Genomic DNA, 25,804 nt, shown 5'->3' with positions numbered 1-25,804 from the left:
ACGGACAATTTTCCAGAGATGCCAATCAACCTACCATGCATGTCTTTGGACCGGGGGAGGAAACCGGAGTACCCGGAGGAAACCCCCGAGGCATGGGGAGAACATGCAAACTCCACACACACAAGGCGGAGGTGGGATTCAAACCCCCAACCCTGGAGGTGTGAGGCGAACATGCTAACCACTAAGCCACCGTGCCCCCCTGTTCTTGTAAGTTATTAAAAAGAAATTCTTTAAACATAGTATCTGTAATACTGAGTACAAATGACCTTCTTTGTCTAAAAGTAAATAATAATAAACATGATTTTTTTCCTGATCCAAACATAACAGTTGACAGGCTTCCACTCATTGATGTTTACTATGTAAAGAATAAAATCTAGAAAAATAATCAGTAACCAGTTGTGGGGATGTGATTCAATACGAAGTTGATTATTTTCTCATAACTCCATGTCCTGAAGTGTTCCTTTCATTCCTCCTGTTGAACAACAATAAGCCAAATATTGCAAGTTATTAATAACCAACACATATTGCTTTTTTAATCCATTTATAGTTCTGATCCTAGTTGTGCTCGATCCACAAGAGAAGAGAAGTTCCTGTTATGCTGTAACAGTTGTTTCCTCACCTGCACTTCACCTCAGTCTTGAGTTAAACGTCATGGTACTGAGAAACCATTAAAGCACTAAAAGAGTCACATAAGGGGGGCATGGTGGCTTAGTGGTTAGCACTTTCGCCTCACACCTCCAGGGTCAGGGTTCGATTCCCGCCTCAACCTTGTGTGTGTGGAGTTTGCATGTTCTCCCCATGCCTCGGGGGTTTCCTTCGGGTACTCCAGTTTCCTCCCCGGTTCAAAGACATGCATGGTAGGTTGATTGGCATCTCTGGAAAATTGTCCCTAGTGAGCGAATGAGAGTGTGTGTGTGTGTGTGCGTGCGTGCATGTGTGTGCGCCCTGCGATGGGTTGGCACTCCGTCCAGGGTGTATCCTGCCTTGATGCCCAATGACGCCGGAGATAGGCACAGGCTAACCGTGACCTGAGGTAGTTTGGATAAGCGGTAGAAGATGAGTGAATGAATGAAGAGTCACATAAATAAACCCTGTACTGAAGACGTTCCTGAAACTGCTGACATGGGAGACTCCTTTCTTTTGTGTTAAACATCTTCTCACAGAAAACCATAATCATATAATAAAATATTATGCTGTTGGTGTCCTTCATCCGCTATTTCTTCTGTTCATATGATACATATATTTGGATTTGGCACAAGGTTAACGCCAGATACCCTTCTTACCGGGCTCGGCACGGACCCCTTGTTACCGTGGTGGGTTCAATGCCTGTGCCACAATGGTGAGAGCATGTGATCCTGATGCTGGAGCACCAGGGAGACACTTATCAACCATTTTGTTTTCTTTGTTAAATTACGTTTTTTAAGTTCCTGCGCATCATATGTTACCATAGACACAATTACACAGCAGTGTCCGAGCATAGGCTTTTAATCAGAAGCCACACCTGAACGTATTGTTCCTCAACGGGTTGAATCAGCTGTGGCTCCTGTTTGGAAAAGTAGTCAATGATGAATGAGTGCTAAATTTGAAAGGATTTAAGATAAAGTGCTAATTAGAAATCTGTAATCCTGATTTGAATAGCAGTCAGCATTAGTGTGCTGATTAAACAATAAGTCATACAGTGTCAGAGGAAAATGCTAGGGATTGGAAGTCAGGATCAGAATCGAGCACTCGTGACTCCTATTTGCCAAGATTTTGGGATTTACTAATTCCACAAACTCAAAACATGAAAAATGTGTTTAATATTTGCAGAAATATTTACATTTCTATATCAGAATTAAATACAACACTGACAGTCCAAAAAAGCTGTTTAAAAGTGAAAGGTCAATAACTGAAAAGATCACCCCGAAGTCATGTTCTCATAAAACATTTATTTACATGAGATATCAATCACATTTAGAAAAAGGAACAGAGTTCACAAAGTTTCTTCTGCCAAGAAATGTTCCAAGAATTCAAATCTGAAACCTGAGAGTTCATGTGGTACCACGGAACATAGTGTGGTGTATACATTTAATAAAACAAAAACAAAAAAATCTTTTCTTTGCAGGCGTGAAAAGATGAAGTGGTGATTGCACGAGTCTTGAGATTCGACCTTTCCGTATCCTTAAGATAACAGGAATCTGATACGACGACAGGCAAAAATAAAAAATAATAATAATAATAAAAAAAACAACGTGTGACCCCTTTATCTCCAGCACCATCTAAATATTCAGTAGGGAGAGTTAAGGAGCGTGTGCTTCATGCTTTTGGTAAGGAGTAATGGCAGACTATAGCCTCGGAGGAACAAGTGGTAATAATAATAATAATAATACTCTCAAACTAAACAGTACATCGTTAGCATGCAGAGCTTATCATGTGTAATGTGAGAAGGAATACAATCAGAAATCCATCCTATTCGATAGTGTAACCAGAGGCAGGCACAACAGTAACATTAATGTGGCGGTAGAAAAATCGTTTCGTGTCTCAGAATCAAGCCGAGCGTAAACGCATCCAAAGTAAAATATCCCCCCCCACAACACTGGAAAACAAAACGAAAGGAAAATACAATATGTGGCTAAGGATGGATTTCTCTACATGTCCTACATCCTCTGTGCTGCATACAACTTTGGTAGACGTATTCAAGCAGATTATTTTAATATGGGTTATGAGTTTATAAAGGTCTATAAATGCTTCACAATGGCTTGTGGTCTCTTCTGCCAATACACAATAATTATATTCTGCAAACAAAAAAAACAAACAAACAAAAAAACCCACCACATTAGATACTGCCTGGTGTGATCAAAATGAAAAAAAAAATATATATATATATACTCAGTAGAATTTCGAGCACAATTTACAAGCATTTAAAACAATGACTGCTTCCACAAAGGGCCCATAAATTCATAACAAATGCAAACATAAAACTTTTTTTTTTCTCAATAGGAAAAATATTGCATGTCCACTTTAGATCATGAACACTTGGCTGAACAAAGACGATACCAACCAGATTTTAGAAATATTTTCATGCAGATTTGCATGAGTTACCATTTTTTTTTTGTTGTTGTTGTTGTTATCCGTTTTGTTTTGTTTTATCTTCAACTTGACTCACACAATAATGCAAACCAATATAAAAATAAATCCAAATGACTTCCAAAGCAAAAAAAAAAAAAATAATAATAATAATAAAAATAAAAAACACAAACAAAAAACAACTTTTAATTACATTTAAAAAGTCTATCAATAAATATTGTGGTTTTAAAAAAGAGACACTTAATTAGTTAAAATGTTAAAAACCCATATGTAAAAACAAATCTTTCGTTTTTCTTGTCAACAATTACTCAGAGGATGACCACCAAAACAAAAAAGGTCCCTCTTGCTCAGTTACTCAATTCTTATTAATCACCATTTAGACATAATGCATATATAAAACTGAGTGACAAAAATAGCATGTACTTTTTTTTTTAAATAAATAACATTTTGCTTTTACATTTTTTTTTTTGCTAGTTTTTAATAGTTTATATGTTAGCCATTATTGCCACACGTCTGGGTGCCGTGGAACCACCCGACCACAAAGACACCTGGGATGATTGGGATGGATTTAACAGGCTGGAGCAGAATCTGTGTATTGGAAGGTTCATTTGATATTTATCTTAATGCACGTGATAGATATAGAAATGATGAAACATGAAATCTGGGAAGCCTGGGATGGTGTATGGACTGCGTGGGATGTATTTGAGGTGGTTCATTCGGGCAGTGGTGGAAGCCGCGGAGGGGGTTCCGCGGGAAGTGGCGGAGGTTGCAGGTTCCCGCCTCTTGAGCTCACGCTGTATCTGTAGTCGTATTGGGAGTGATAGTTAAACATTTGGGACTGCGCAGGCTGCACTCCCTGGGCGCTCAGCAAAGAATTCAGCATGTCAAACGTGTCCTGGTACTCATTCGACTGACCACCTGTGCTGGCACCATGTCCGTTGGTGTCAGCCTTGTCCGTTTTGGGGTGTGGGTAATTTCCCTGATTGTGTGCAAGCGCAAGTGATGGCAGGATGTCCGGAGGCAGTGGGGGCAGCTGGTACGAGTTCCTGGACAACTTGCTGATTTTAGAAGGGTGAGCGATAGGCGAGGGCGCGGACGAGTGAGTTCGCTTTCGAGACGAGGAAGCTGAGCTTGATCTTGTCGGGTCTGATTTTTTGCTACTTGTGGAAGCGCCTGCGGAGCTGGAGTGTTTGTGTGAGGATGAAGATGATGAGCTACTCCCTGAGGAGTGGTGATGGTGATGATTGTGGTGGTGGTGGTGATGGTTGGTCCGCTCTCTGTGCTTCTCTTTGTTCTTTCCGTCGTCCCCTGAACCCGATCGTCTCTCTGGGATACGGAGCTTTAACTTCAGGTCCTGCTCGGCTCCTCTGTTGCTGTTCGGCAGGCGCATTTTGATAGAGCCACGATCCTGCCTCTCTTCTATCGGAATCTTTAGGACGATGGGTTCTGAGGAACTCGAGCCAGCTTGCTGCTGGTGGTGGTTATGATGATGCTTCTCCTTTCTCTGCTGGTTCATGAGGGCCTGGGCAGCTGTGGCGTACTCACGCTTTACAGAGGCCTCCATGTTTTCCAGCTTCTTTTTCTGTGCAGCGAGCTCGTCTGCATGCTTGGCTCGGTACTCACTCAGAGACACTCTCGTGGGAGCGGGTGGTTCTGGTGGGTTAGGCACTTTGAAGACAGGCTGCTTATCCTCTATAGACGATGTGGGGCTGGAGGGCTCGGATGTTGAAGGAGGAGCTGAGAGGCTCATCAGGCCAGCCAGCGTGCTTTCAGAGGATGCCATGGAGATCATGCTCATCATGGCCTCTGTCTTGTCTCCTTCCTTCGGCTTCTTCGCTGTTTGACCCGATGCCTAAAATTGGTAGAGGGAACGGTAAAAGATATAAAACATGCTGCTTAAAAATAGTTTGCAATTTATTATTACGAGTATAATAAAAGTATTTTTACAACTATAATTATTACAAGTAAATTGTTTAAATAAATAGGCCTATAAAAACTGAAAGGAAAAACGACTTACTTTCCAGTTTCGAATGCGTTTTAAACGGCTTGGCGTCTTCTCCAAGATTTGTAGAAACTCATGTGTGAGCTCTGTAAAACATTCAAATGTAAACTGACTTCAAATCTACACAGCTGAACCAAACATGAAGAAATCAGGACAAACAGCACAGTTTTTTTGGGGTTAAAGTCATTGTTTCACAGCATACGAGTGGGTTCAACCACCAGAAAAAGAAAATGCATCCTAACTCGTACTGTGCTGCAGAGATGTGCAATCGTATGCACTTTACATACCATCCAGCAGCTCGAGAGTGACTTTTCGGTCAACGTATTCCCACCAGTGCTTGCTGTCATTAGAGACGGGTATTTCCCAGTTAGACCACTTGCAGGCCAAATGTATGCATACACACGCGACTACAGGCGGACTGTACTGCAGGCAGAACGTCGTCAGGTGCAGGCTGGATGAACATGTTGGTTCAGCAAACATGAGAAGAAGGAGGAAAAAAGAAAATTATAAGACAATGAGTATAATAATATACACAAACGAGGTGTAATCAGCTACAGAAACCAAAATAACAAGCTCATTAGAAGAATGACAAGCTGTTGTTTTTGGCAAAGAATTAACACACCTGTTGGTTGCCATAAAATATGAAGTCTGGGCCAGGTCTTTACTCGCTGGAATACAGAAAAACATGCAAGAACATCCCAAATGAAATAAAACCACTCAAGCCTGCCAGCATTCCACATTCATCTGGGAGGATAAATTGCAAGTATGCAATAAATAAACAGAGGTGCTTACCTCGTACGAGCTGCGTACACTTGACAACATGTGTGTGAGGATGGTCAATGGTGATGTCAAAGGCTGAAGCAACAGAGGCAGAGGAAAGAAAAAGAAGAAAGAAAAAAAAAGAGGGAACAGTGAGAGCCATGTTCACGTACTACTACTACACCATCATCAAACCTGCTAAACACCTGGCAAACGTATAAATACAGCATGAAAATAAAGTTTGCTGGGTCTAGGTTAGATGATAAATTCACTGAAAACAACAATTATAATAAAACAGCCCAGATAGGACCATGCTTTGCTTTTTATTTGATTGTAATGCTGTGCTTAAACTCTTCGGATGGCGGATCCTAGATTGGACAAATATGAATGAGTGAGTTAAGGACAGGATTTTCCCTGCAAATTCGCTGTGATATTATTGAGTTGTTCTCGTGCTGAAAAATCCGCTCATAACCTTTAACAGCAAAGAATGCAAAAAGTAAATAAAGAAATAAAAGTGCGCAAAAGCACAACGGCACAAAACAAAATGGCTCAAAAAATCCTCTGATGGTACAAAACAGAAAAACACACAGAAAAGGGTTGCATTGCCAAGTTGACTTGAAAATAAAAATAGGAAGAACTGAAAAAAGATGAGAGTTACAACAATGGATGTTTACAAGGAGCCTGAGAAATGCTCCGGCTCACTCCTGGGACTCGGCTGTGAATGGGAGCAAAGGGGATTATTCTCTCTTCACTCTAACATGGTGGTGGTGGTGACTCATAGACCCACTTTTGCCAGTTCCAAACTTACCGAGGGTCTGGAGTATAATGCTCTCAAGCATGACCAGGTCTTGGGATTGTTGCAGGTAAGTCTGAGATCGAGAGGACAGGCAGGTTACTCACAGGGTCTTATGCACTCATATCACTCTCTCTCACAAGTACCCTGTTAGCAGCCAAGCAAAACACAACTACCACCAGCTCCTTCAACACAGATAGATATATATATATATTATATACATATATTAACACTCTCTGTCTTTCACTCACACACACACACACACACTGAATACCGAATTCAGCAGTATGTAAAAGCTTTGTTGCAGGATTTGACAGCCAATTGCTGTAAAGAATATGAAAAATCCCTGTTTAAAAAAGAAAATATTAACAGTAAAACAGCATAAACAGTGTGTAATGCTGCTTTGTAATCCTTTAAAAATGTTCTTTGCACTCAATAGGCCTCATTTAGCAACCTTTTATTACAGCTGTCTGTAAACTGCTGCCAGATTTACAAAAGTATCCAAGGTGCCTGTGCGTCACAGCTGATTTACATACAGCGATGCACACAAAACTCCATAAACATGAAAGCTCTCGAAACACTAAACAACAAAACAATGGTAAAAAGTTGAAAGTAATGCAGCTCAGCCACTGCAGCACATCAGTCTGGCATAGACCAATTCATCTTTCTTTTATATGTGCCATTTCTTTTGTCCCAATTGGACAGGCAGTATTTTTGGATTTGCTTTGGTTTCATTTAATTTACATGAAAAAATATAAACAATATTAGAGACTTAAATCTTGCAGTGCAACAAATTTTCAGTAACTCATTTCCAGTTGAACCAAATCAACCAAAGTCCACATTACGGAATCTCTTTGTGTGTACATTAATACAAACTCCTTACGCTTTCCTAAAATAACTGGAATTTGATGAACGTGTAGCTTGTGTCAATGATCTTTACAGGTGAACTTGCTCATAGCTTGATAAATGAGGCCTATTATTAGTCACATAGGGGAAAATAGGGTCAGCGTAGGCTTTAGATATCAAGAGAAGACGCAATGGACCTCTTTTCTGCAAGTGTATTGCGTCTTTGTAAAACACCACTTGTCCCAGTGGCAAGCTTTTAGACAATTCATACACATTATCTGTGTTGTGACCTACATCATCACAACACAAAATATATCAGTAGACAGAACTGGAAAACAGATCAATTCGCTTAACACTGATACTCAGTGTTGAATCTGTGCAGCCCTAATCGAGATACGTAAAGAACTGTCAGTGGTGACTGTAAAAGCATCCACCAAAGACATTCCCACACCTACATCAATCACAGGCCAAACTTGTCACACACCATCTCCATAATCATACTCTCTAGGTCAATACTTACATCACTCCTGGAGTCTAGAGGAGGCTCCTGAGGATTGAGACAGGCATGAGCCACCTTAATCACATGCTCCAGCTTGCGTGGTTGCTCTTCAACCTTTGCTGCCAAGAAAAGCGCAGCAGGCGCAATCACCTGGATCCAGAAAGAAAAAACAAACATTGGACAACAAATGAAGGTTTTGCACAACGTGACTTGAAGCCACAGCAGGTGAAGTCAGACTTACATTTCGGTGGAAGCGAGTGAAAGACTGGATCATGTAGAAGCGATGCATGTACGCGATGGCAGTGTTGATCGTGAGCTGGGATCTGTTCATGTTGGAGTTAAGGGCTTTAAACTACTGACATGAAATAAACAAAACAAACACGCAAGCACATCAAGGCAATACGCGTGTTGTTGTCGTTTCTAAAGTAAAGAGATTCGGGCGGAGAAGAAACAGAAAGTGACGATAGACGTCAAAGGAAAATAAACAGCATCAATACACAAGGGACAAGAGGAGGAGGGAAAACAAAGCACTGTTGCTAAATACCGAAAGTGAAATTGATGCTCATGCTAATAACGTTAGCATGCAGCTTTGCAAGGGCACGCGCGATTCAAACATTAAACACTTGTTAAATACGTTAGGCTAGATAGACATAAAAAAACATATTTGGCGTGCTTTTCCTCTCGTTTCCTATTATTGTTATTATTTAAAACACGTTTATTAAGGAATCATCGCTGAAGAATTCCAGAACGTACGAAATGCTAGCTAGCTAGCTATCTAGCTGGCCGGCTAAGTTCACGAGCTAACCACTAAAACAAAACGACACAGTGTGCAAACGAGATCGGTTTGCGTATCCAAACTACGACGTGATCGTAATAAAAGAGTGACTTATACGATACCAAAGCAATAAACATCATAACAGTTTGTTTTCTGAAGTAAATCCTGTACTGTTTGCCGCGGTGAGGCCTACACACACACACACACACCGCACAACCCCCGGCTAGCGTTATAGCTAACAACACCGGGCTCACAAACTAATCCACTACAGTACACACACTTCTTCTTCTTTTATTTACAGATAACCTTCTTATCATTTACACACCGTTCACTCACTATTAATATCCACAGAGAAGTCTAAACACAGCCGAACCGGCTTCAAGTGCGTTGTTTGTTTTTTTGTACCTAACATGCTAAGCTAACGAATCTGTTCTCGACGCTTCAGGTAAAAAAAAAACCACAAGGATACACATTGAGCCGTTGTCCCATGTCCTGTAGAAGATTAGCAGCCTGTTGTCTGTACGATAATTCTTTATCAGGGTCCAGTCCTGCTCGACGAGAAGGACTGTTTTCTATCTGCTCGCGGGTAAAGTACCATTTATTCTTTATTCCCGAGCGAGAGACTTGCGGAGCCGCCATTACTAAGAAGGAGACTATTTTAAAATTCTTACTGCGTCACAGGAAGAGACGACACTACTTCCGGTAGAGCTCCAAAAAAAAACAAAACGTTGTGATTGAGGAGAAATACAACAGCACAAGAGATAAGATGTCCTCATTCTTTTTGTTCTTCATCTTCATCGTGTCGAATTTGTTTTAAATGCCTTTTCTTAAACACGGCATGACAAATGAGAGCTAACTGTTATTGACACCTGAGGTAAACAAAAACAAAACAAAACCAAACGTGTCTTCGGTTGTTTTGTTTTATTTGTTATTTTTGTTATTATTTGTCGTCTTTTAGAGTAAAAACAAAACAAAACAAAAAAAACAAGCATACAGTTTTTGCTTAACAAGTTGTAATGTTTTTAGTACACAACAGCACAGTGTTAGTGTGGAGAAATGTATATAACAGCTTTTAATATGTCTCTGACAGCCATGTGGGAAATAATATACCTTAAAGATGATCTTTGTGTCTAGTGCAAAGGACATTTATGTATAAACGAGGTTTATTTCATTTTATTTTATGTATAAACTCCCTACAGACCTCACTACTTACTTAAAACAAGCATACAGATTTTGCTTAGGAAGTTGTAATGTTTTTACTGTAGTACACAACAGCACCGTGTTAGTGTGGAGCAATGTTCAACCTTAACAACACGAAATGCAAAGGTTATTTATTTAATCTCATTAAGGCTATAAATACTAACCCCACAACTAAGTAAAATATACTGTATACAACTTTTTGCTTTTAATCTGTCTCTGACAGCCATGTGGAAAATGATATACATCAATACATTTGTCAGACTGTATATTGATAATCACACCCTCCAGTGTGACCCAGATGAGGATGAGGTTCCCCTTTGAGTCTGGTTCCTTTCAAGGTTCCTTCCTTCACCATTTAAGGGAGTTTTTCCTCAACACAGACACCTGAGTCACCTCAGACTTGCTCATTGGGGATAAATACATACACATTTAAATATATCTAATATTAATCTTGAATTTTGTATTCTATTAATCTTTATATTATTCTTTGTAATAACCTTTTGTTCTATGTTTATGTTCTGTAAAGCTGTTTTGAGACAATGTCAATTGTAAAAACAGCTATACAAATACATTTGAATTGATTTGAATTGAATATACCTTAAGATGGTCCCTAGTGTGTGATTGCGTGAGTGAATGAGAGTGTGTGTGTGCCCTGTGATGGGTTGGCACTCCATCCAGGGTGTATCCTGCCTTGATGCCCAATGACGCCTGAGATAGGCACAGGCTCCCCGTGACCCGAGGTAGTTCGGATAAGCGGTAGAAGATGAATGAATGAATGAATACCTTAAGATGATCTTGGTGTCTGCTGTAAAGGACCTTTATGTATAAACAAGCTTTTATTTTATTTTATTTTATTTTATGTATAAACTCCCCACTGACCTCACTACTTAATTCCTGACACGTTACTGGGAATATAATACTGGTATTTACGTCGTAGCCTCACATTTTTTCAAGTCATAACTTTACCTTTATGTTAGTTGAAAGAGGTCTATTTTTATGTGTTTCAGAATGATCAAAAGTCTTTCGAAAGAAGTTCAATCACAGCTGCGCTCTGGAGTTGCTATTTTCTCATTACAGCAATGTGTCGAGGAGCTTCTGCTGAACAGCATAGATGCCGGAGCAACGTGTGTGGCTGTGCAGATCGACATAGAGGCCTGCAAAATTCAGGTTCTAGACAATGGCTCAGGCATGGACCGAGACAACATGGAAAGGGTTGGGATCAGATATTCAACAAGTAAATGCAAGTCCATTGAGGATTTGGAAAATCTTTGCTTTTATGGGTTCAGAGGAGAAGCGATTGCGAGCATGGCCACCATGTCAGCCATGGTCGAAATCACCTCTCGGACCAAGATGTCCGTGAAAACGTTTGTTAAAAGGTTTTACGAAGGTAAGGGGTCGGATGTTTTTGAGGCTCAGACTACTCGCCCGTCAGCCGGGACGACGGTGCTGATTTGTAACTTCTTTCACAACATGCCAGTCAGGAGAAAAAGGATGGACTCTGTGCTGGAGGTTGAACGTGTCCGTCAGCGTGTGGAGGCAATATCGCTGATGCATCCGTCTGTGTCATTTACTGTGAAAAGAGACGGTTCTGGCACACTTCTTATACAGCTTCCAAAAGCCAGGAATACTTACTACAGATTTGTTCAGATCCATGGTCTGAATAGAGCCCAAAAGCTTGGCGAACTGAATTACTCTTTTGGACAGTTTGAAATTACGGGGCACGTTGGCCGAGAAGGACACTACAATAAAAGCCTGCAGTTCCTCTTCGTAAATGGACGACTTCTTTTAAAAACACGTCTTCACAAACTACTGAACTGCCTTCTTAGGAGACTGAGTAATGTCCAAAACAGCAATCCAAATGTCCCCACTGTTGTTTCAAGCCCTAAACAAAAAAGCAGTGCTGATTTACATGGAGTTTATATCATTAATATCAAGTGTCCATATTTAGAGTATGATGTATGTCTGGAGCCTGCGAAGACCCTTATAGAATTCAGAAACTGGGATAGCGTGCTCTTGGGCATCGAAGAAGGCATAAAAGCATTTCTTACAAAGGAGAACTTAGTATCAGAGTGTTCTATGAGTGACGTCCAAAACGTTACAAACAAGGAAAGCACTTCTGGATGGAACGTAAATATTGAAGATGCAGGAAAGTTAGCAGTTGATGAAATAAAAGACAGGCGGCAAGATGAAGAGATGTCTGAACCTGAGCCAGAGCAATCAGATTCTAAAACGTATTCAGATTCAGACCCTGAAAAAGATGTGAAAAATGATGCAGTTGAAAAGCCTTTACAGGACATGCTTGAAAATTGTCCAGACACACAATGCACTGCGATGGATGACAGTATCTCACCATTCTGTGTTAAAAGCAAAGATTTCAGGATTGCTGCCATTGACCATAAAGTGGCACATGACAGTTTGAGGTGTTTCACTGAACCAAGCCTGAGCCATGCACCGAAGAGAAAGCTGACATTACTCAGTGCTCAGAATCACACGGCATACAGCTGTGACTACGAGCCAAAGATCGCCAAGGTCACTCCGCATCGCAAATTAACACTGTCTTTTGAAACTGGTTCTCTTGACAAATTCAAGAGGTTGTTTGGAAAGGAGGTTGAACTGAAACCCCAAACAACGAACACACAAATCCCGGATGTTTTATGTCGAACAGACTCTTTGGGCGGTTGTGCTTTGAATGCAAGCAATAATTTAGTCTGTTCTGAAAGTATGCATGTAGAAGATAGAGTTGATCGCTTTTTGCCCAGAGAGAATTCTGTATTTAAGAAGTCGCAATGTTCCTCAGCAGACAAGAGGAACAGAATATCGTTGGCGACCAAGCTCTTTCGGAAAGTAGAATGCGAAGATAAAATATATACTCAAACCGATGAAACTAACCATGGAACACAAGATTCGGACTCTAGACCCAATTCTCTGTCAGTTCAATTGAATAACGACATTTTTTCACATCCCAGCATTATAGCTGAGAACTCCATAACGACTGAACCGTATGAGGATGACCAATCGGATGAACCCACATTCACTGCTCCCAAAGGACAGGAAATGTCAACAAGCACTTCTGCATCCACCACCACTGAAGACTCCGAGCTCACTAAAAATACAACTTCCCCTAAACCCCAGAACCCCCAAGGTCAAATACTTGACCCGGCATCACAACATGACCTACTGCCCTCAAAAACAGGAAACGAAGAACAGGCTGCAAATGAAAGCCGGGGCCAGGAGAGTGATGAGGTGACGCCTGGATCAAGCGACTGGCTGACACATTACGATGATTCATTAGGAAAGATGGTGTACATCAATCCAGTCACAGGACTCAGTAAATATGCGGATCCATCACTGAAGGAGACTCAAGTCCCGTGTTCTACAAACCTCACCAACATGGCGGTCAGTGTTGTTTCAAAGACAGGTAAGAAGCACCACTACTCTTTAGTTCAAGTCTTTCCTTAACAGAGTAAAATGTCATATTTGTCATGTTTTTCTGTTTATAGGATTTGAGTACAGATGCTACCCTTTCCAAACAGACCTTGTATTGCCCTTTCTCCCCAAACCTAGAGCAGAGAGAGTCTGTAGCACAATAGAAAATGGAGGTAATGCATGTCAGAGGTCAGAGTAGGCGTAAAAACAAAAACACTGTGTGCTTTCCATTGATAGTGGGATTTTTTGTTTCTCACAAATCATGTTGAAGGTCCTGGTTCCCTGTCGACTCTGTACTCTGAGTGGAATAACCCTGTGTTTGTTCGACCACCTCAGGTAAGAAAGTACTGACCTATTCAATGCTGTACTTTTTTCTAGAAAGTCTTTCGATGTTTTTTTTTTTTTTTTTTTTTTTGCGGCATTAATCCTGGATCGGCTGGAGTGATTCCTCTGACCAGTCACATGGTGCTTGTGGTCATACGTTTCTTCAGTCCCCTGCTCACAGATTTATACTGCAATCATTGCCTGATTTACTGAGCAAGTGAAACCACCTCGACTCCATTCAAACTGATCTCAGATTTCCTATCATAAGATCACAAATCTAAGATGATCAAACCTATTTCTAACTAGATTTAAGATATTTTCACTTGCAAAGATTTTTTTTTCCATCTTTTACTTGTGATTAGTTTCCTGTTTGACACGCACACACATCTAGTCATGTACAACCTTTTATAAAATGTTATAAAAGTTATATAGTTATAGTTACTACTGTTTCTCATTTGAGCTTAAAATAAATGTGCAAACCACAAGCGCCGACATCCTATAAGCTCTACATATAAAGTGCAAATTACTAGTAACGTGTCATCAGCTTAAAAAAAAACTGAACAGATGGTTATAATGTGTCTGGTGTGAAGTCCAGGTTAGTTGCATGTGCCATTGCTTATGATGTAAGGTGTAAGTTACATATAGAGGCACTAATAGGAAAACAGTCAGAAGTTGCACTCTGTTCTGGTAAAACAGTTATATCAGTGCTTCGCTCTTTTAAAGGTTGCCTTGGACGTGACAAGCGGCCAAGCCGAAGGCTTTGCCGTGAAAATCCACAACATTCTCTTCCCCTATCGCTTCACAAAGGAAATGATCCACTCAATGAAGGTAAGCAGGACTTTTGTGACCCTTCTAAAGCAACATTCTGGTGAAACTGACTTCTTTACAGGCAGAATTGCCTCCTCGTGCCAAATAAATATATTTTTTTGCCTTAGGTTATTCATCAAGTAGACAAGAAATTTCTCGCCTGTCTCATTAATACTGCAGATACAACAGAGCCTAGTAAAGATGACGGTATGTTATATATATATATTTTTTTTTTTTTTTTTTTTAATGACTTTTATAACCTTAACCTTAGTTGTTGTTGTTGTTTATTTTTTTTGCTTTTTCAGGAAACCTTCTTGTACTAGTTGATCAACATGCAGCTCACGAAAGAGTTCGCTTGGAGGGGCTCGTGACAGGTAAAGCCAACAACGTTAAGTAAACTGCTCTGGCCTTCTTTCATTCCCAATGGAAAGAAAAAAAACACTTGAGGTGCCTGAATGATGGATGCAGCTGTAGTGTCAGGGGGGGATTTAAAACATTCCAGTTTTTACATACCTCGTAAGAAATGCAGATGTGCGTGTTTGTGTTTGCGTGGGGTGTTGATGCAGAGTCTCACGAGGACGACCCAGACACACCGGGAAAAAAGAGACTGTGCGGATCGAGCGTAAGTCCTCCACTGGAGATCCACGTGACTGAGGATGAGATACGACTGCTGAGGTCAGTTGTAGAAACGAAAGGATATATTTATGATGTGTTTTAGTAATTCTGTTTCTAATACAGTGTGTTGGTAATGGCTGTGTTGTTGTTTTTTTTGTTATTTCCTGTCTCTGCCACTGTGACGCTACAACAGGACAATGTCATTTCTAGCACGAAATCGTCATTAATGCCATTTAATAAGAGAAAACAATTCAAAAGTGATAATCAGGTTTTTCTTATAAAAAAAAAAAAAAGAACTTGGAACTACTTTTCTTTCTTATCATTTCCGACGTTAATGAGAAATGCAACATCTGAGTAGTGACATTGATGCAAGAACTCTTCTCAGTGTCCCACCAGGCAATACCGCTATACTCAGTTCTGCTGGGCTAGATATCATAGACTAAGGTGCTGTTGCATTAATCTCTTTAGGTTGAGATGAACTGAGGGATAAATCAGTCCGTCAGTTCTGTAGTGGGATGTAGTGTAGAAAACGGTTCATCAAAGTGAAAATAGACCAACATGTCAATAAAAAAAATCTCATTACGCAATAAATCTTTGCCATTGAAGGTCACATGATCATGATAAAGATTCTATATCCGAGGCATTAACAGTGGATATTTTTTTCCATTAGGTATAACATTAGATACATTTGAAATCAAAGCACTATGAATTACAAAGTGAATTATCCAGAGTGTATATGAAGCGTGTACATGTTCATTCTGCAGGCTGTATCAGCTTTCCCTAAGAGACCTGGCTCTAGAAATCAGCTTCCCTCAGACGGATAAGCCATGCGTGCTCGTGGAGCGACTCCCCACATGCTTCGTAGAGAAAGAGAACACAGAAAAGCGGCGTGGGAGGCGTAGCGTCATCAAGTCTATCGCAGAGGTCGGAGTCATGCTCATAGAAAGCTTTGTGTTCTCTTTAAAGATAATTAAAAAGCTTCAATAAGAGTTTTTTCCTTCTTCTCACGTATCTGTTTAGGAATACATACGAGAGCACATTGAGGTAAGTCTGAGGTTTGGCCAAAAGGCTACTCGCCTACTTTCTGTCTGTAATTAAAGATTTGGATTACGATTAACTCAAGAAATAATGGCACCCTAGATGAAACTGAGCACCAATACATACATTGAGTAACATGTGAGTGATATTTCAAGCATAAACATTTTTAACACTGCATTTTCATGAAAGTAAGTTCAAAAACATTTTTATCATGACCCAGTGTTTAATGATAGTTTATGCTTATGTCATCTTTCTGTCTGCTGCCTGACTTTCCAAGGTGATTGAGGATAAAGAGAGTTTACATATATAGAATTTCAGGAGACTGGAGAATGTTTAAAAAATGACTATTAAAGATCATTATTTGTAAATTAAATATTCTTTAGATTCTCAAGCATAATCACTAAGTGTATCTTGATGCAGTAATTATGTGGATTCCTGACCATCACACCCAGATGTGGTTCTTCCCCAAACGTTGCCAAAAAATGTATAGCTCAAAATTGTAGAGTTTCTTTGTATGCTAGAGCAGTACAATTTCCCTCCAATGGAAATATCAAGCCCAAACCTGTTCCAGCATGATGATGCACCCGTGCACAAAATTTCCACCATGAAAACGTGGTCTGCAAAGGTCCTGCACAGAGCCCTGACTCGGACTTAACCTCTCTGAACACTGTGGGATGAACTGGAACACTTACTGCACCCTGAACCTATTCTCACAACATCAGTGCCTGATCTCATTAATGCTCTTCTAACTGAATGATCACAAATCCCTACAGACACGATTTCAACAACCAGTAAGCTTTTCCAGAAGAGCGGAAATTATTGTGACAGCAATATCTGGGAATCTGAAATGGGATGTTAAAAAAAAGCACATATGGGTATGACGATCAGGTGTCCACATACTTTTGGCAATATGGTGTATTATAAGATAAAAAGCTTTTGCCTTAAAGGACAGATTAGTTGCTGATCCAGTATTTTAAGTGTAAACTATGAATAATTATGTGAAATGTTATTACAATTTTATTATCCCATTTTCCTGAAGGATGTCCAGAATAAGAAGTAAATATTTCTTTTAACTTTGTGTCTCTGTTTTTCAGGCACTGAGATCAACCGGAAGAGTAAAAAGCACTTTGCCTTTATCAGTCCACAATGTCCTTGCTTCGCAGGCTTGTCATGGTCAGTAACATGAATGCAACTCAATAGTAATGTGTATCAATAACAAGAGAGACCCTACACCTTTGTGTCATCACAACAGGAGCAATTAAGTTTAATGATGTCCTGAGTAAAGAGGAGTGCTGCAGTCTGGTGGCGTCACTCTCATCTTGTCAGCTGCCCTTCCAGTGTGCTCATGGTCGACCCTCCATTCTTCCTCTAGCTGATCTTCTCCACTTAGAGGATGGACAGGTGTTTCTCATGCCTTAGATACATCATGTTTCTTAGTGCTGATCATCTTCTTCTTCTTCTTCTTATTATTATTATTATTAGTAGTAGTAGTACTAGTTAATCAACATGTTATAATCCAGTGAAATTAATATTTCATATCGTAAATTATCTGTTGTATGCAATACATACTTGATGTTTTATAAGGATGATTTATTACTCATTCTTTGTTCTCTTATCTTTTGTTATCCATCCACAGGACCGCCCCAAACCAAATCTCAGGAAATTGAGAAGAATGTACAAGGCATGGCAACTTTATGGAAAGAATTAATTTAGAAAAATATGAAATTTCACAGAGAATACCACATACGTTTTAGAATTTTAAAATAAATTATTTATTTAAATATGAATTTGAGTGTTTCATTATTTTTGTTGTCTGAGATGCATATATATGTGAACAAAATTTACATACCTAGTGAATCTGAATATATATATATATATATATATATATATATATATATATATATATATATATATATATATATATAATAATTTTTTATAAAATTTTATACATTTTATAATTTATTTATATTTATAATTTTATTTATATTTATATAGATTTTTGGAAACTAATTTACCACATAGTGTTACATAAAAAAAGCTAGTTTTTATTATAAAATCTAACGTAAAAAAAACAACACTTTGCTTTTAGGAATTATTATTTTATTATAACGATTATTTTCCTATTGTGTAAGACTGATGTATGCATCAGACAATCCAGAAAGAACATGCAATGTCTTTTGTCCAATCACACATCCGAGGGAAAGGTTGGTGAACCAACCCTGGTTGAAAGTAGGCGGGACTAATGAGGAGACTGGGCGGGGCTTAATGAGAGACAGTAGCGCAGTTAGCTTAGCAAGCAGATGTTCAATTGGTGGTTTTGCTGTCGTCGGTAACGGAGCTTGGAAGTCAGCGACTGTTGTGTTAAATATCGGTGAGTTTTTAAAGTGTTTAAGACTTTTAATTCGGTATAATAACAACGATAACTTACTTTATAAATGCTGTATCGTATTTTGAGCTTTTTGCTTAGCGGTAGCTCACTTGCTAACCTCTCAGTAGCCGTTCAAACATGGCGGACGTGTCTGTGACGTTCTGCGGAAAATCGGCGCGATTCGGTTCTCGTTCCGGAATCCATCATGGAAAAAAAAGAAAGAACTATATATCTATATATTATTGGGAAATATTCATGCATTTTATTGTGACTGAACTGTGTACAAAGTGACTGCTATGCTATGCTTGTACATACAAGTTAGCGTTAATATCCTATGTTGTGGGCGCGTTTTGTTCCGCGCGTGGAACTAAAATGGAGCAGCATCTTTATGGCTCTGTTTTTTTTTTGTTTTCTCTTAAAGTAACCCGGATGAACCGGATTCGGATACACGTGCTGCCGTCCAGCCGGGGCCGAGCATCGCAGGCCGCGCGCGCCCTCGAGCCCCAGACGTGCGCGTTCACGCACAGAGCGTGCACTCAGCCTCGCATAGAAGGCTGGGACTTTTGCATCAAGCACATCCTCGAAGATAAAAACGCACCATACAAACAGTGCAGCTATGTCTCCAGTAAGAACGGCAAACGATGCCCCAATGCTGCACCAAAACCTGATAAGAAGGACGGGTAAATATGTTTAACAACTGAAATTGAACGTCTGTAGTCATTATGATGGAGCTGCACAGGACACGTGATCATACTAACATTTGCTTCATTTTAATACAGACTGATTGTTGTGCCCTCTGTTGTAGATGCTGTTTTGTTGGCAGTGCAATTACATGTGTCCCCCTTTCGCATTTAGTTATCGTCACGTTATATATCTTTGTTGTTTTCCTCCCTCCTTATTTTAGAGCTGCGATTTGTGCTGAGCATGCACACAGGAATGCTTTGGCTCTGCAGGCACAGATGCGAAAGGCTTCCCCTGCACCGTCCCCGGAGATCCTGCTGTCTCAGCTCAGCGGCTACAACAGGACAGAGATTGGAGCTCTTGGCCAAGATGGCCGTGTTGAAGCAAACCGCATTCTAGGCAGGCAGTTTTCCAGATTACTTTATACCATTTACCATTTTTCAGCCAAATATCTACCATTTTGGCATGCATTGTGATGCAGTTTAAACATTCTGCAGAATGACTACAGGTTTAATTTACACAGATACCAGAGTGTTCACACGCTGTTTATGTAACCATATTTAATTTTTTACTAGTGCTCTGGTAATATATTTCCTCCTAAGTGTATCTTATACCAAGTCTTTTTTGTTATAGGGTAATGGTTGTAGTTTTGCATTACTGGCTGTATGTTTTAAACATGCAACAGCCCTTAAGCATTTAATGTAAATGAGTCTACAGCTAAGAGATGCTTCTGTTATGTTGTAGAAGTTTTTCTCCATTGTACTCCTTCGTATATGTGTGCTGCAGTTTGCAATCAAGTTAGATAATTCAGGAGTATCTGTGTACAGTTAATGTGTGAATAGAACTACTACAATAACATAAAGTTTGAGTTTCAGGATTTAAATCTGAGAATGTAGAGGTTATAAATTCACCCTGAACTTTGTTTTATAGATGAAGACAGCTGGAGTGAAGATGAGCAGGATCCAGTGGTGCTTGATCAGACATGGAGAGGAGATCCTGACAGTGAAGCTGACAGCATAGACAGCGACCATGAAGACCCACTGAAGTGAGAAAATTTGTCATTCTCTAGTATTTGTTACTTATATTAAGAGAGTATAAGAAAATGTATACAGGCTTTGCTTGTATATAAACTAATGCTCACTCATTTTGTTATGTGCATGTGAATATGTAGGCATGCTGGGGTGTACACTGCCGAAGAAGTTGCTCTGATCACGCGTGAAAAGCTCATCAGACTCCAGTCACTCTACATAGACCAGTTTAAACGTTTGCAGCACTTGCTGAAGGAAAAAAAGAGACGCTATTTACATAGCCGAAAGATTGAGCATGAAACGATAGGTAACTGGAGTAATTCTTTACGTACATTTTCTTGAGTGGTATAAATTGTTAGCTGTATAAACAGTGTAATAGTACTGATGTATGTTATACTAGTTTGTGGGTTTCAGTATAATACCGAAGTTGTAAAATATTGTTATATCTTCCTATCCATGTAGAGCCTCTCTTACTTCTGGATTTGGTTGTGATTTATTTTTTTTTTTTAATTTTTTTATGACCATTGAGAAGCCTATGCACACGTTGTGATACACTGATAATGTAAGTGGACATGTGCCGATAACTTGCTACCAGTGTAGCCTGGGTAGCCAAGTGTCCACCACCAATCCCAAGTTGCCAAGAAGACCGGTTAAGAAACTTATTGTAGCTCTCCTGATGTACTCTTAGATTTGCTTAATATGCTGTGTGGTCTACAGTATGCGAATCACTGTCTCTCACACCCACACACACGGGCCTTCCCTAATAGGTTGTCACAAAGTTTGAAGCACACAGTTGTATAGAATCCTACAGTATTTAAAGACATTACATTTTCCTTTTTACTCGAGCTTTGTGCACAAAGCGAGCTCCTCAAAGACACGGTTTGCCGAGTTTAAAGAGGTAGAACTCAGCCCTGACTTCAACACCACTGAACGCTTTTGGGATGAACTGGAGCATTGACTGCTCATTGCATATAAGTGCGCAACCTCAATAATGATCTTGTGGCTGTATGAACACACCTCCCCACAGTCATGGTCCAAAAAAAGTCCTTTAGACTACAATAATGCATGTAATTGTCTAACTAGCTTACCATACATTACATTGTTAACCATTAATTAGGTTTCCAGGCATCCAAAACATGAGACTCAGCAGCACACTGGAGCTTTTACTTGCCTGGTGGGCCATCTAATAAGTTTATGATTTGTCCACTTTTTAGCTCATGTCTAATGAGTGTAACTGGCTGTCTGAGACAGGCAGCAGTCTTTTAACAGGACCTGAGGGTATGTCCATAAAAGAGAGGGAAAATCTGAGGAAGTTGAAGGCGTTGCGTCGCTACCGGCGGCGCTATGGAGTAGATGCTCTGCTACACCGGCAACTGAGGGAGCGCAGACAGGCTGTTACTGAGGGAGGAACTCCACAGGTATATCTCCTCTAGATTTAGCCTGAATTATGTGTATGTTTGAGTCAAAACAGTTTGAGCTACATGATGACAATATTACTATTGTACAGAACAACCATATGTTTGTGAAATGGGTTTTTTCTTCTTCTCAATACTGTTTTGCTGGCTGTGTTAAACCTATATATTGTGATCCGCAAAGAGGTGATACAAATTCTGCATCATTTTGTATATTGAGAGAGATTCTATTTCAGAATTTCTTTTTTGGAATCATATCTGGATTGGTGTGGAGCAGCGGTCTCCAATCTTATCCACAAAGGGCCGGTTGTGGGTGCAGGTTTTCATTCCAACCAAGCAGAAGCCACACCTGAGTCCACCTGTTTAATCAGTTGTTCTTGGCTTTTAGTAGACTCTGGTGTGGCTTCTGCTTGGTTGGAGTGAAAACCTGCACCCACACCGGCCCTTTGTGGATATGATTGGAGAGACCGCTGGTGTAGAGGGATTGAATTAGGTTCCGAACCCCACTACACAGTTGACTTTCAGAGCTCTGACTGACAAGAATAGATTTCCAGTAGTAGATTCTAAACAGCAGTTAAAATCTGTGTACTTGCAAGCTTTCACAGGCATTTTTACTAGGAGAAAATGATAAGAAGATAATAAAGGTAACTTGTTTACAAACGTGTGCTTTGTGTTTCCACAGGCTAATTCAGTACGCACAAGCCAGAGATGCATTTCCTTTGTGGAGGGGACACGGTGTTCAAACCCCTGTCTGCCAATGACCAGACACTGCGTGTCACGTATCTTTTTCAGAGTGTTCACTAGTTCCCCTATGTGCCCTGAATCAAGGCCAACAACTTGCTGTAGCTGTTGGTTTCAAACAGTGGCCAAAACTGAAGTCTTCAGATGGTCTGTTGATTTTCCCAGAATTTGAAAAATGGGAAGAATCAGTTCAGTTAGGAGATACATTTCAATTATTAATTGTTCCTCACATTGTGTTTGTCTACTGTTCTCTTTTAGTTTTCTTTAACTATTTTAACAGATATTTACCAAGACAGTAGCCAGGTGCTGTTTAAGATGTGCCCAGGCCTAAAGGACGTGCCCTGTGACAGGCCGGTGCACATGGGCCAGTCGGAGGAGCCACGATGCCCGCTGCATCTCTCTCTGCCACCCCCCATGTACCAGCCCGAGCAGGAGATACTGGCACCGGAGCAGATATCATTAGCCCCAACAGACATGTACCTAAGCGCTGCTGAGCTTCAGCCCACAGAGAGCCTGCCCCTCGAGTTCAGCGATGTACGATTAACTTCATTTGGCGTCGTTGGTCATCTAGGATGTCTGTTTAAATGACAGGAATACAGTTAAGAAAATTTGAAATAGTACTATTAAAAAGTATGATGTATTGTGTCTCATACTGTACACTCTGTAATCTATAATTAGACTTTTTAAGTACATAAAGAACAGCCAAGTAGACTTTGAAGAATAAGAATGCTTTCCAAGTCTGCCTTTCTAATACATTTTGTCTGCAGCAAGTTCCTCTAGCTTATTAATATTTAATGCATTTTAAAATCAGTAAAACATTTTTGCATTGTGAACATTGAGTAGAGGTTTCTACCCTAGTTTTAGGAGGCTTTGTGGGTCCCTTTATCTTAAAAACAAGTTTGTTGGGATTACACTTATGTTTTTTTTTTTTTTTTAACCTTTTTAGTAATCCTGAGCCTATAAATCATTTTGACATCAAAAAAATGCAGCCAAAGCTGCATGGAAAGTATCCCAGATATTTATCAGTATTAAAACACACGATGTGATTTCAGCAAAACTACACGCAAATTCTGAGAAGTGTGATCTTGAGATAACTGGACAGAAACATTATACCTGACCAGATTGGATCTTTAGTATATAACCTTTTGTTTTACCTTTTTGGTTTGTTTTTATTTATTTTTCTTTATGTAATGTTATCTTGTATGGGCTCATTACTGCACTAGTTAATGTGAGCTGAGAGGTGATGGTGAGCTCTGCTCTGCTCTGCAGGATCTGGATGTGGTAGGTGACGAGGAGATGCAGTGCCCTCCATCACCACTGCTCTTTGATACCGCCCTGGCTCTGGAAGACCAGACTATCCGTGCCATTGCTGAAGCTCCTATGGACATCCTGACCTCAGAACAGGACCCTGAGCTCTCGGAGACGGACGACATGTCTGTAGCAGACCAGGTACATGTTCATTGTACGTACTTCATGTAATTCAATCTGGGGATTTTCCCCCCGATTGTCGTAAAATGTTTGGTGCATCAGAGTATCTGCTTGCATTATATTGGCTGTAGCAGCTCCTAATCCTCTTCAGTTAAAGTAGAGCAAGAACATCTAATGCTAAAAGCATTATGTCCTTCTTTAATATGAAGGGAATAAACTTTTCCTGATGTGCTGTTATAAGAAAATAATGATTATGAACCCAAAGTTCAATGTTTTGCAATAACATCATGTTATTTCTCTTGTACTTTTTTGTGCCAATGATTTATTTTTATTAACAAATGAGCCCTCATGCATTTGTTTGTCTTTAATTTGCACTTGATGTTACGGATCATCCATTAAACAAGTTTGTTCTTGTTGCTTATCAGAAGTAGTTTGCTCACTTTTTGTTTCTTGATATTAGATTTAAAGAATACAAAGTGCTAACGCTAGAGACTAAATAAAAATGTCACTATATTAATAACAACCCAAAAAATGTTTGAAGCATTTGAAATTGATGTCACTGCAGATGTTAGTGTAGAAGTAGCACCTTAACATAAACCCTAAGACTTTTGCAGCATAAATTGTTTCAGATTTGCTATTTTATAGAAACCTAATTAATGCCTTTTGGTGAGTCCAATTACAATTAATCATTCAAAAAGTAGGCTTTCTAATGGACTACACATTTGAATTCAGTGGCATTCAAATGATGCCAGTCACAGACTCATTTTGTAACTGTTCATTTAACGCAGGCACAATTTTATTAATTGGAAATGTACAGAGAACATACAAAGGACATGCTTTTGAAAACACTACACTAGCTTTGACCTTGGACATCTAGGACCTATTTAAGATCTATTTCTTTTTTTAACCCCAGGCAGTGTCGGAATTATCTGAACCAGCGGGAGATGAGGATGCCACACAGAATTCATCAAAGGACCCTTATACAATAACAACAGTTGCCACATCCTGAGCACCTTGTGCACTGATTTTCTCAGCTGTCTGTAGACTTTTTCGGAACCTTCCGCACTAGCGTCCCATCAGAAGCTATATTTAACAAAGCCGACTTTTTGCCGAGGAAGAGTCGCACCCGATATATAGAAAATGTTTTGAAGTACGTTTCAAATGCTTATCGTACGCGGAAGGAGTGAAAATACATTACATGAATATGAATCACACATATATTTTCTTTGGAAATAAAACAAACTGTATCGCCCTGGTCTGGAATCTTGAGTATGTGATATATTATTCTGTGTTAACATTTGAGTGTTTCTGTGTTTTTTTTTATTCTGATCCTGAAGCCAAAAGTTACTCATGATTTGATCACTTCAGAGATAATCGTAATGCAAATACTTTCACTGAAAGTGACCACTAGAGGAGCAGAAACTCCAGAACTGCTATTTAATATGGCGGGTATAATTGAAGTCAGGCCTGAAATGTACAAATTTACAACTTAATCAGTTAAAAAAAAAATGCATGCATTGTCAAACTATAGAAATGTCCTTTAAGCACTTTCATAATCTCTCGTCTACGGATTTTTTTTCCCTGAATATTTCCTGTCCTATATGCATTTAACCGGGGCATTTCCAACCCAATGTACAGTGTGATCAAGACATTATTGAGGATCTATCTTCTATTGTGTGCCTTTTTTTTTTTGGTGTAGACTATTCCTTTTAATTATTGGTTTTCCTCCTGCCATTCCCTGTATCATGTATTATTTGGAATATTGAATACCATTCAAATTACACTAATGTGTTGGCTGTCGATTCTTATCTAGAAAGGAGCTGAATATTTCAGCTAAGTAAAAGCCACACCTGATAGTTTACTGAAAGTCAAGATCAGCTGATTTAACAGGTATCAGGTGTGGCTTGTGCTTGCTTGGAATTTACATTTTATGTTTAGAGGAATTTGGTAGACACCCTTAACCATTTATCTTATCTGGACATCTGAGTAGTTGAGA

The 25,804-nt window shown here is 39.6% G+C and overlaps 3 protein-coding genes and 1 non-coding gene across 8 annotated transcripts; 3 read left to right on the top strand and 1 right to left on the bottom strand.

Annotated features, from left to right (window-relative positions):
- Window positions 1-1,908: 1,908 nt before the first annotated feature.
- Window positions 1,909-9,409, bottom strand: ccnt1 (cyclin T1). Its single transcript, XM_060894797.1, has 9 exons — window positions 9,210-9,409; window positions 8,207-8,288; window positions 7,987-8,115; window positions 6,636-6,696; window positions 5,861-5,923; window positions 5,691-5,736; window positions 5,356-5,519; window positions 5,084-5,154; window positions 1,909-4,918 (listed from the first exon to the last, which is right to left on the bottom strand). The coding sequence occupies exons 1-9, from the start codon at window positions 9,377-9,379 to the stop codon at window positions 3,779-3,781; spliced, it is 1,926 nt and encodes a 641-aa protein (XP_060750780.1). The 5' UTR covers window positions 9,380-9,409; the 3' UTR covers window positions 1,909-3,778.
- A 37-nt stretch (window positions 9,410-9,446) lies between these two features.
- mlh3 (mutL homolog 3 (E. coli)) lies at window positions 9,447-17,924 on the top strand. Of its 2 annotated transcripts, XM_060894795.1 has the most exons (13): window positions 9,447-9,614; window positions 10,948-13,358; window positions 13,441-13,539; window positions 13,638-13,702; window positions 14,414-14,518; window positions 14,626-14,704; window positions 14,803-14,871; window positions 15,064-15,172; window positions 15,877-16,036; window positions 16,133-16,156; window positions 17,245-17,323; window positions 17,403-17,551; window positions 17,787-17,924. In XM_060894795.1, exons 2-13 carry the CDS (start codon window positions 10,949-10,951, stop codon window positions 17,856-17,858), a joined length of 3,420 nt encoding a protein of 1,139 aa, XP_060750778.1. In that variant the 5' UTR covers window positions 9,447-9,614; window position 10,948; the 3' UTR covers window positions 17,859-17,924. The 2 variants fall into 2 exon arrangements, with proteins under 2 accessions (XP_060750778.1, XP_060750779.1); XM_060894796.1 differs by lacking the exon at window positions 13,441-13,539 and having other exon boundaries at window positions 9,448-9,614.
- Window positions 17,925-18,380: 456 nt separating this feature from the next.
- kansl2 (KAT8 regulatory NSL complex subunit 2) lies at window positions 18,381-25,071 on the top strand. Of its 4 annotated transcripts, none has more exons than XM_060894280.1 (10): window positions 18,381-18,521; window positions 18,940-19,198; window positions 19,423-19,598; window positions 20,130-20,244; window positions 20,371-20,534; window positions 21,497-21,645; window positions 22,322-22,418; window positions 22,661-22,914; window positions 23,650-23,829; window positions 24,722-25,071. In XM_060894280.1, the coding sequence occupies exons 1-10, from the start codon at window positions 18,416-18,418 to the stop codon at window positions 24,815-24,817; spliced, it is 1,596 nt and encodes a 531-aa protein (XP_060750263.1). In that variant the 5' UTR covers window positions 18,381-18,415; the 3' UTR covers window positions 24,818-25,071. The 4 variants fall into 4 exon arrangements, with proteins under 4 accessions (XP_060750263.1, XP_060750262.1, XP_060750264.1 ...); XM_060894279.1 differs by having other exon boundaries at window positions 21,479-21,645; XM_060894281.1 differs by having other exon boundaries at window positions 21,479-21,645; window positions 23,650-23,842.
- On the top strand, window positions 22,452-22,589 carry LOC132862855 (small nucleolar RNA SNORA2/SNORA34 family). The gene has a single exon (XR_009650066.1). It is a non-coding gene; the product is annotated as a small nucleolar RNA SNORA2/SNORA34 family (small nucleolar RNA).
- Window positions 25,072-25,804: the final 733 nt, after the last annotated feature.

The sequence above is a fragment of the Tachysurus vachellii genome, chromosome 19 (genome assembly GCF_030014155.1).
Source record: "Tachysurus vachellii isolate PV-2020 chromosome 19, HZAU_Pvac_v1, whole genome shotgun sequence".
In the NCBI taxonomy this organism is placed as follows: domain Eukaryota; kingdom Metazoa; phylum Chordata; class Actinopteri; order Siluriformes; family Bagridae; genus Tachysurus; species Tachysurus vachellii.
This window is presented reverse-complemented; position numbering and strand designations above follow the sequence as displayed.

Excerpts from the sequence above, each read along its gene's own strand:
- mlh3 (XM_060894795.1), top strand. The coding sequence starts at position 10,949 with ATGATCAAAAGTCTTTCGAAAGAAGTTCAATCACAGCTGCGCTCTGGA. Across the intron at positions 16,157-17,244 it reads ACATACGAGAGCACATTGAG|GCACTGAGATCAACCGGAAG; the intron begins GTAAGTCTGAGG and ends TCTGTTTTTCAG. Across the intron at positions 17,552-17,786 it reads TCCACTTAGAGGATGGACAG|GACCGCCCCAAACCAAATCT; the intron begins GTGTTTCTCATG and ends ATCCATCCACAG.
- kansl2 (XM_060894279.1), top strand. The coding sequence starts at position 18,416 with ATGAGAGACAGTAGCGCAGTTAGCTTAGCAAGCAGATGTTCAATTGGT. Across the intron at positions 20,535-21,478 it reads GATTGAGCATGAAACGATAG|GCAGCAGTCTTTTAACAGGA; the intron begins GTAACTGGAGTA and ends TGTCTGAGACAG. Across the intron at positions 22,915-23,649 it reads TGCCCCTCGAGTTCAGCGAT|GATCTGGATGTGGTAGGTGA; the intron begins GTACGATTAACT and ends TCTGCTCTGCAG.
- ccnt1 (XM_060894797.1), bottom strand. The coding sequence starts at position 9,379 with ATGGCGGCTCCGCAAGTCTCTCGCTCGGGAATAAAGAATAAATGGTAC. Across the intron at positions 8,289-9,209 it reads ATGGGACAACGGCTCAATGT|ATCCCAGCTCACGATCAACA; the intron begins GTATCCTTGTGG and ends CAACATGAACAG. Across the intron at positions 5,155-5,355 it reads CACTCTCGAGCTGCTGGATG|AGCTCACACATGAGTTTCTA; the intron begins GTATGTAAAGTG and ends AATGTTTTACAG.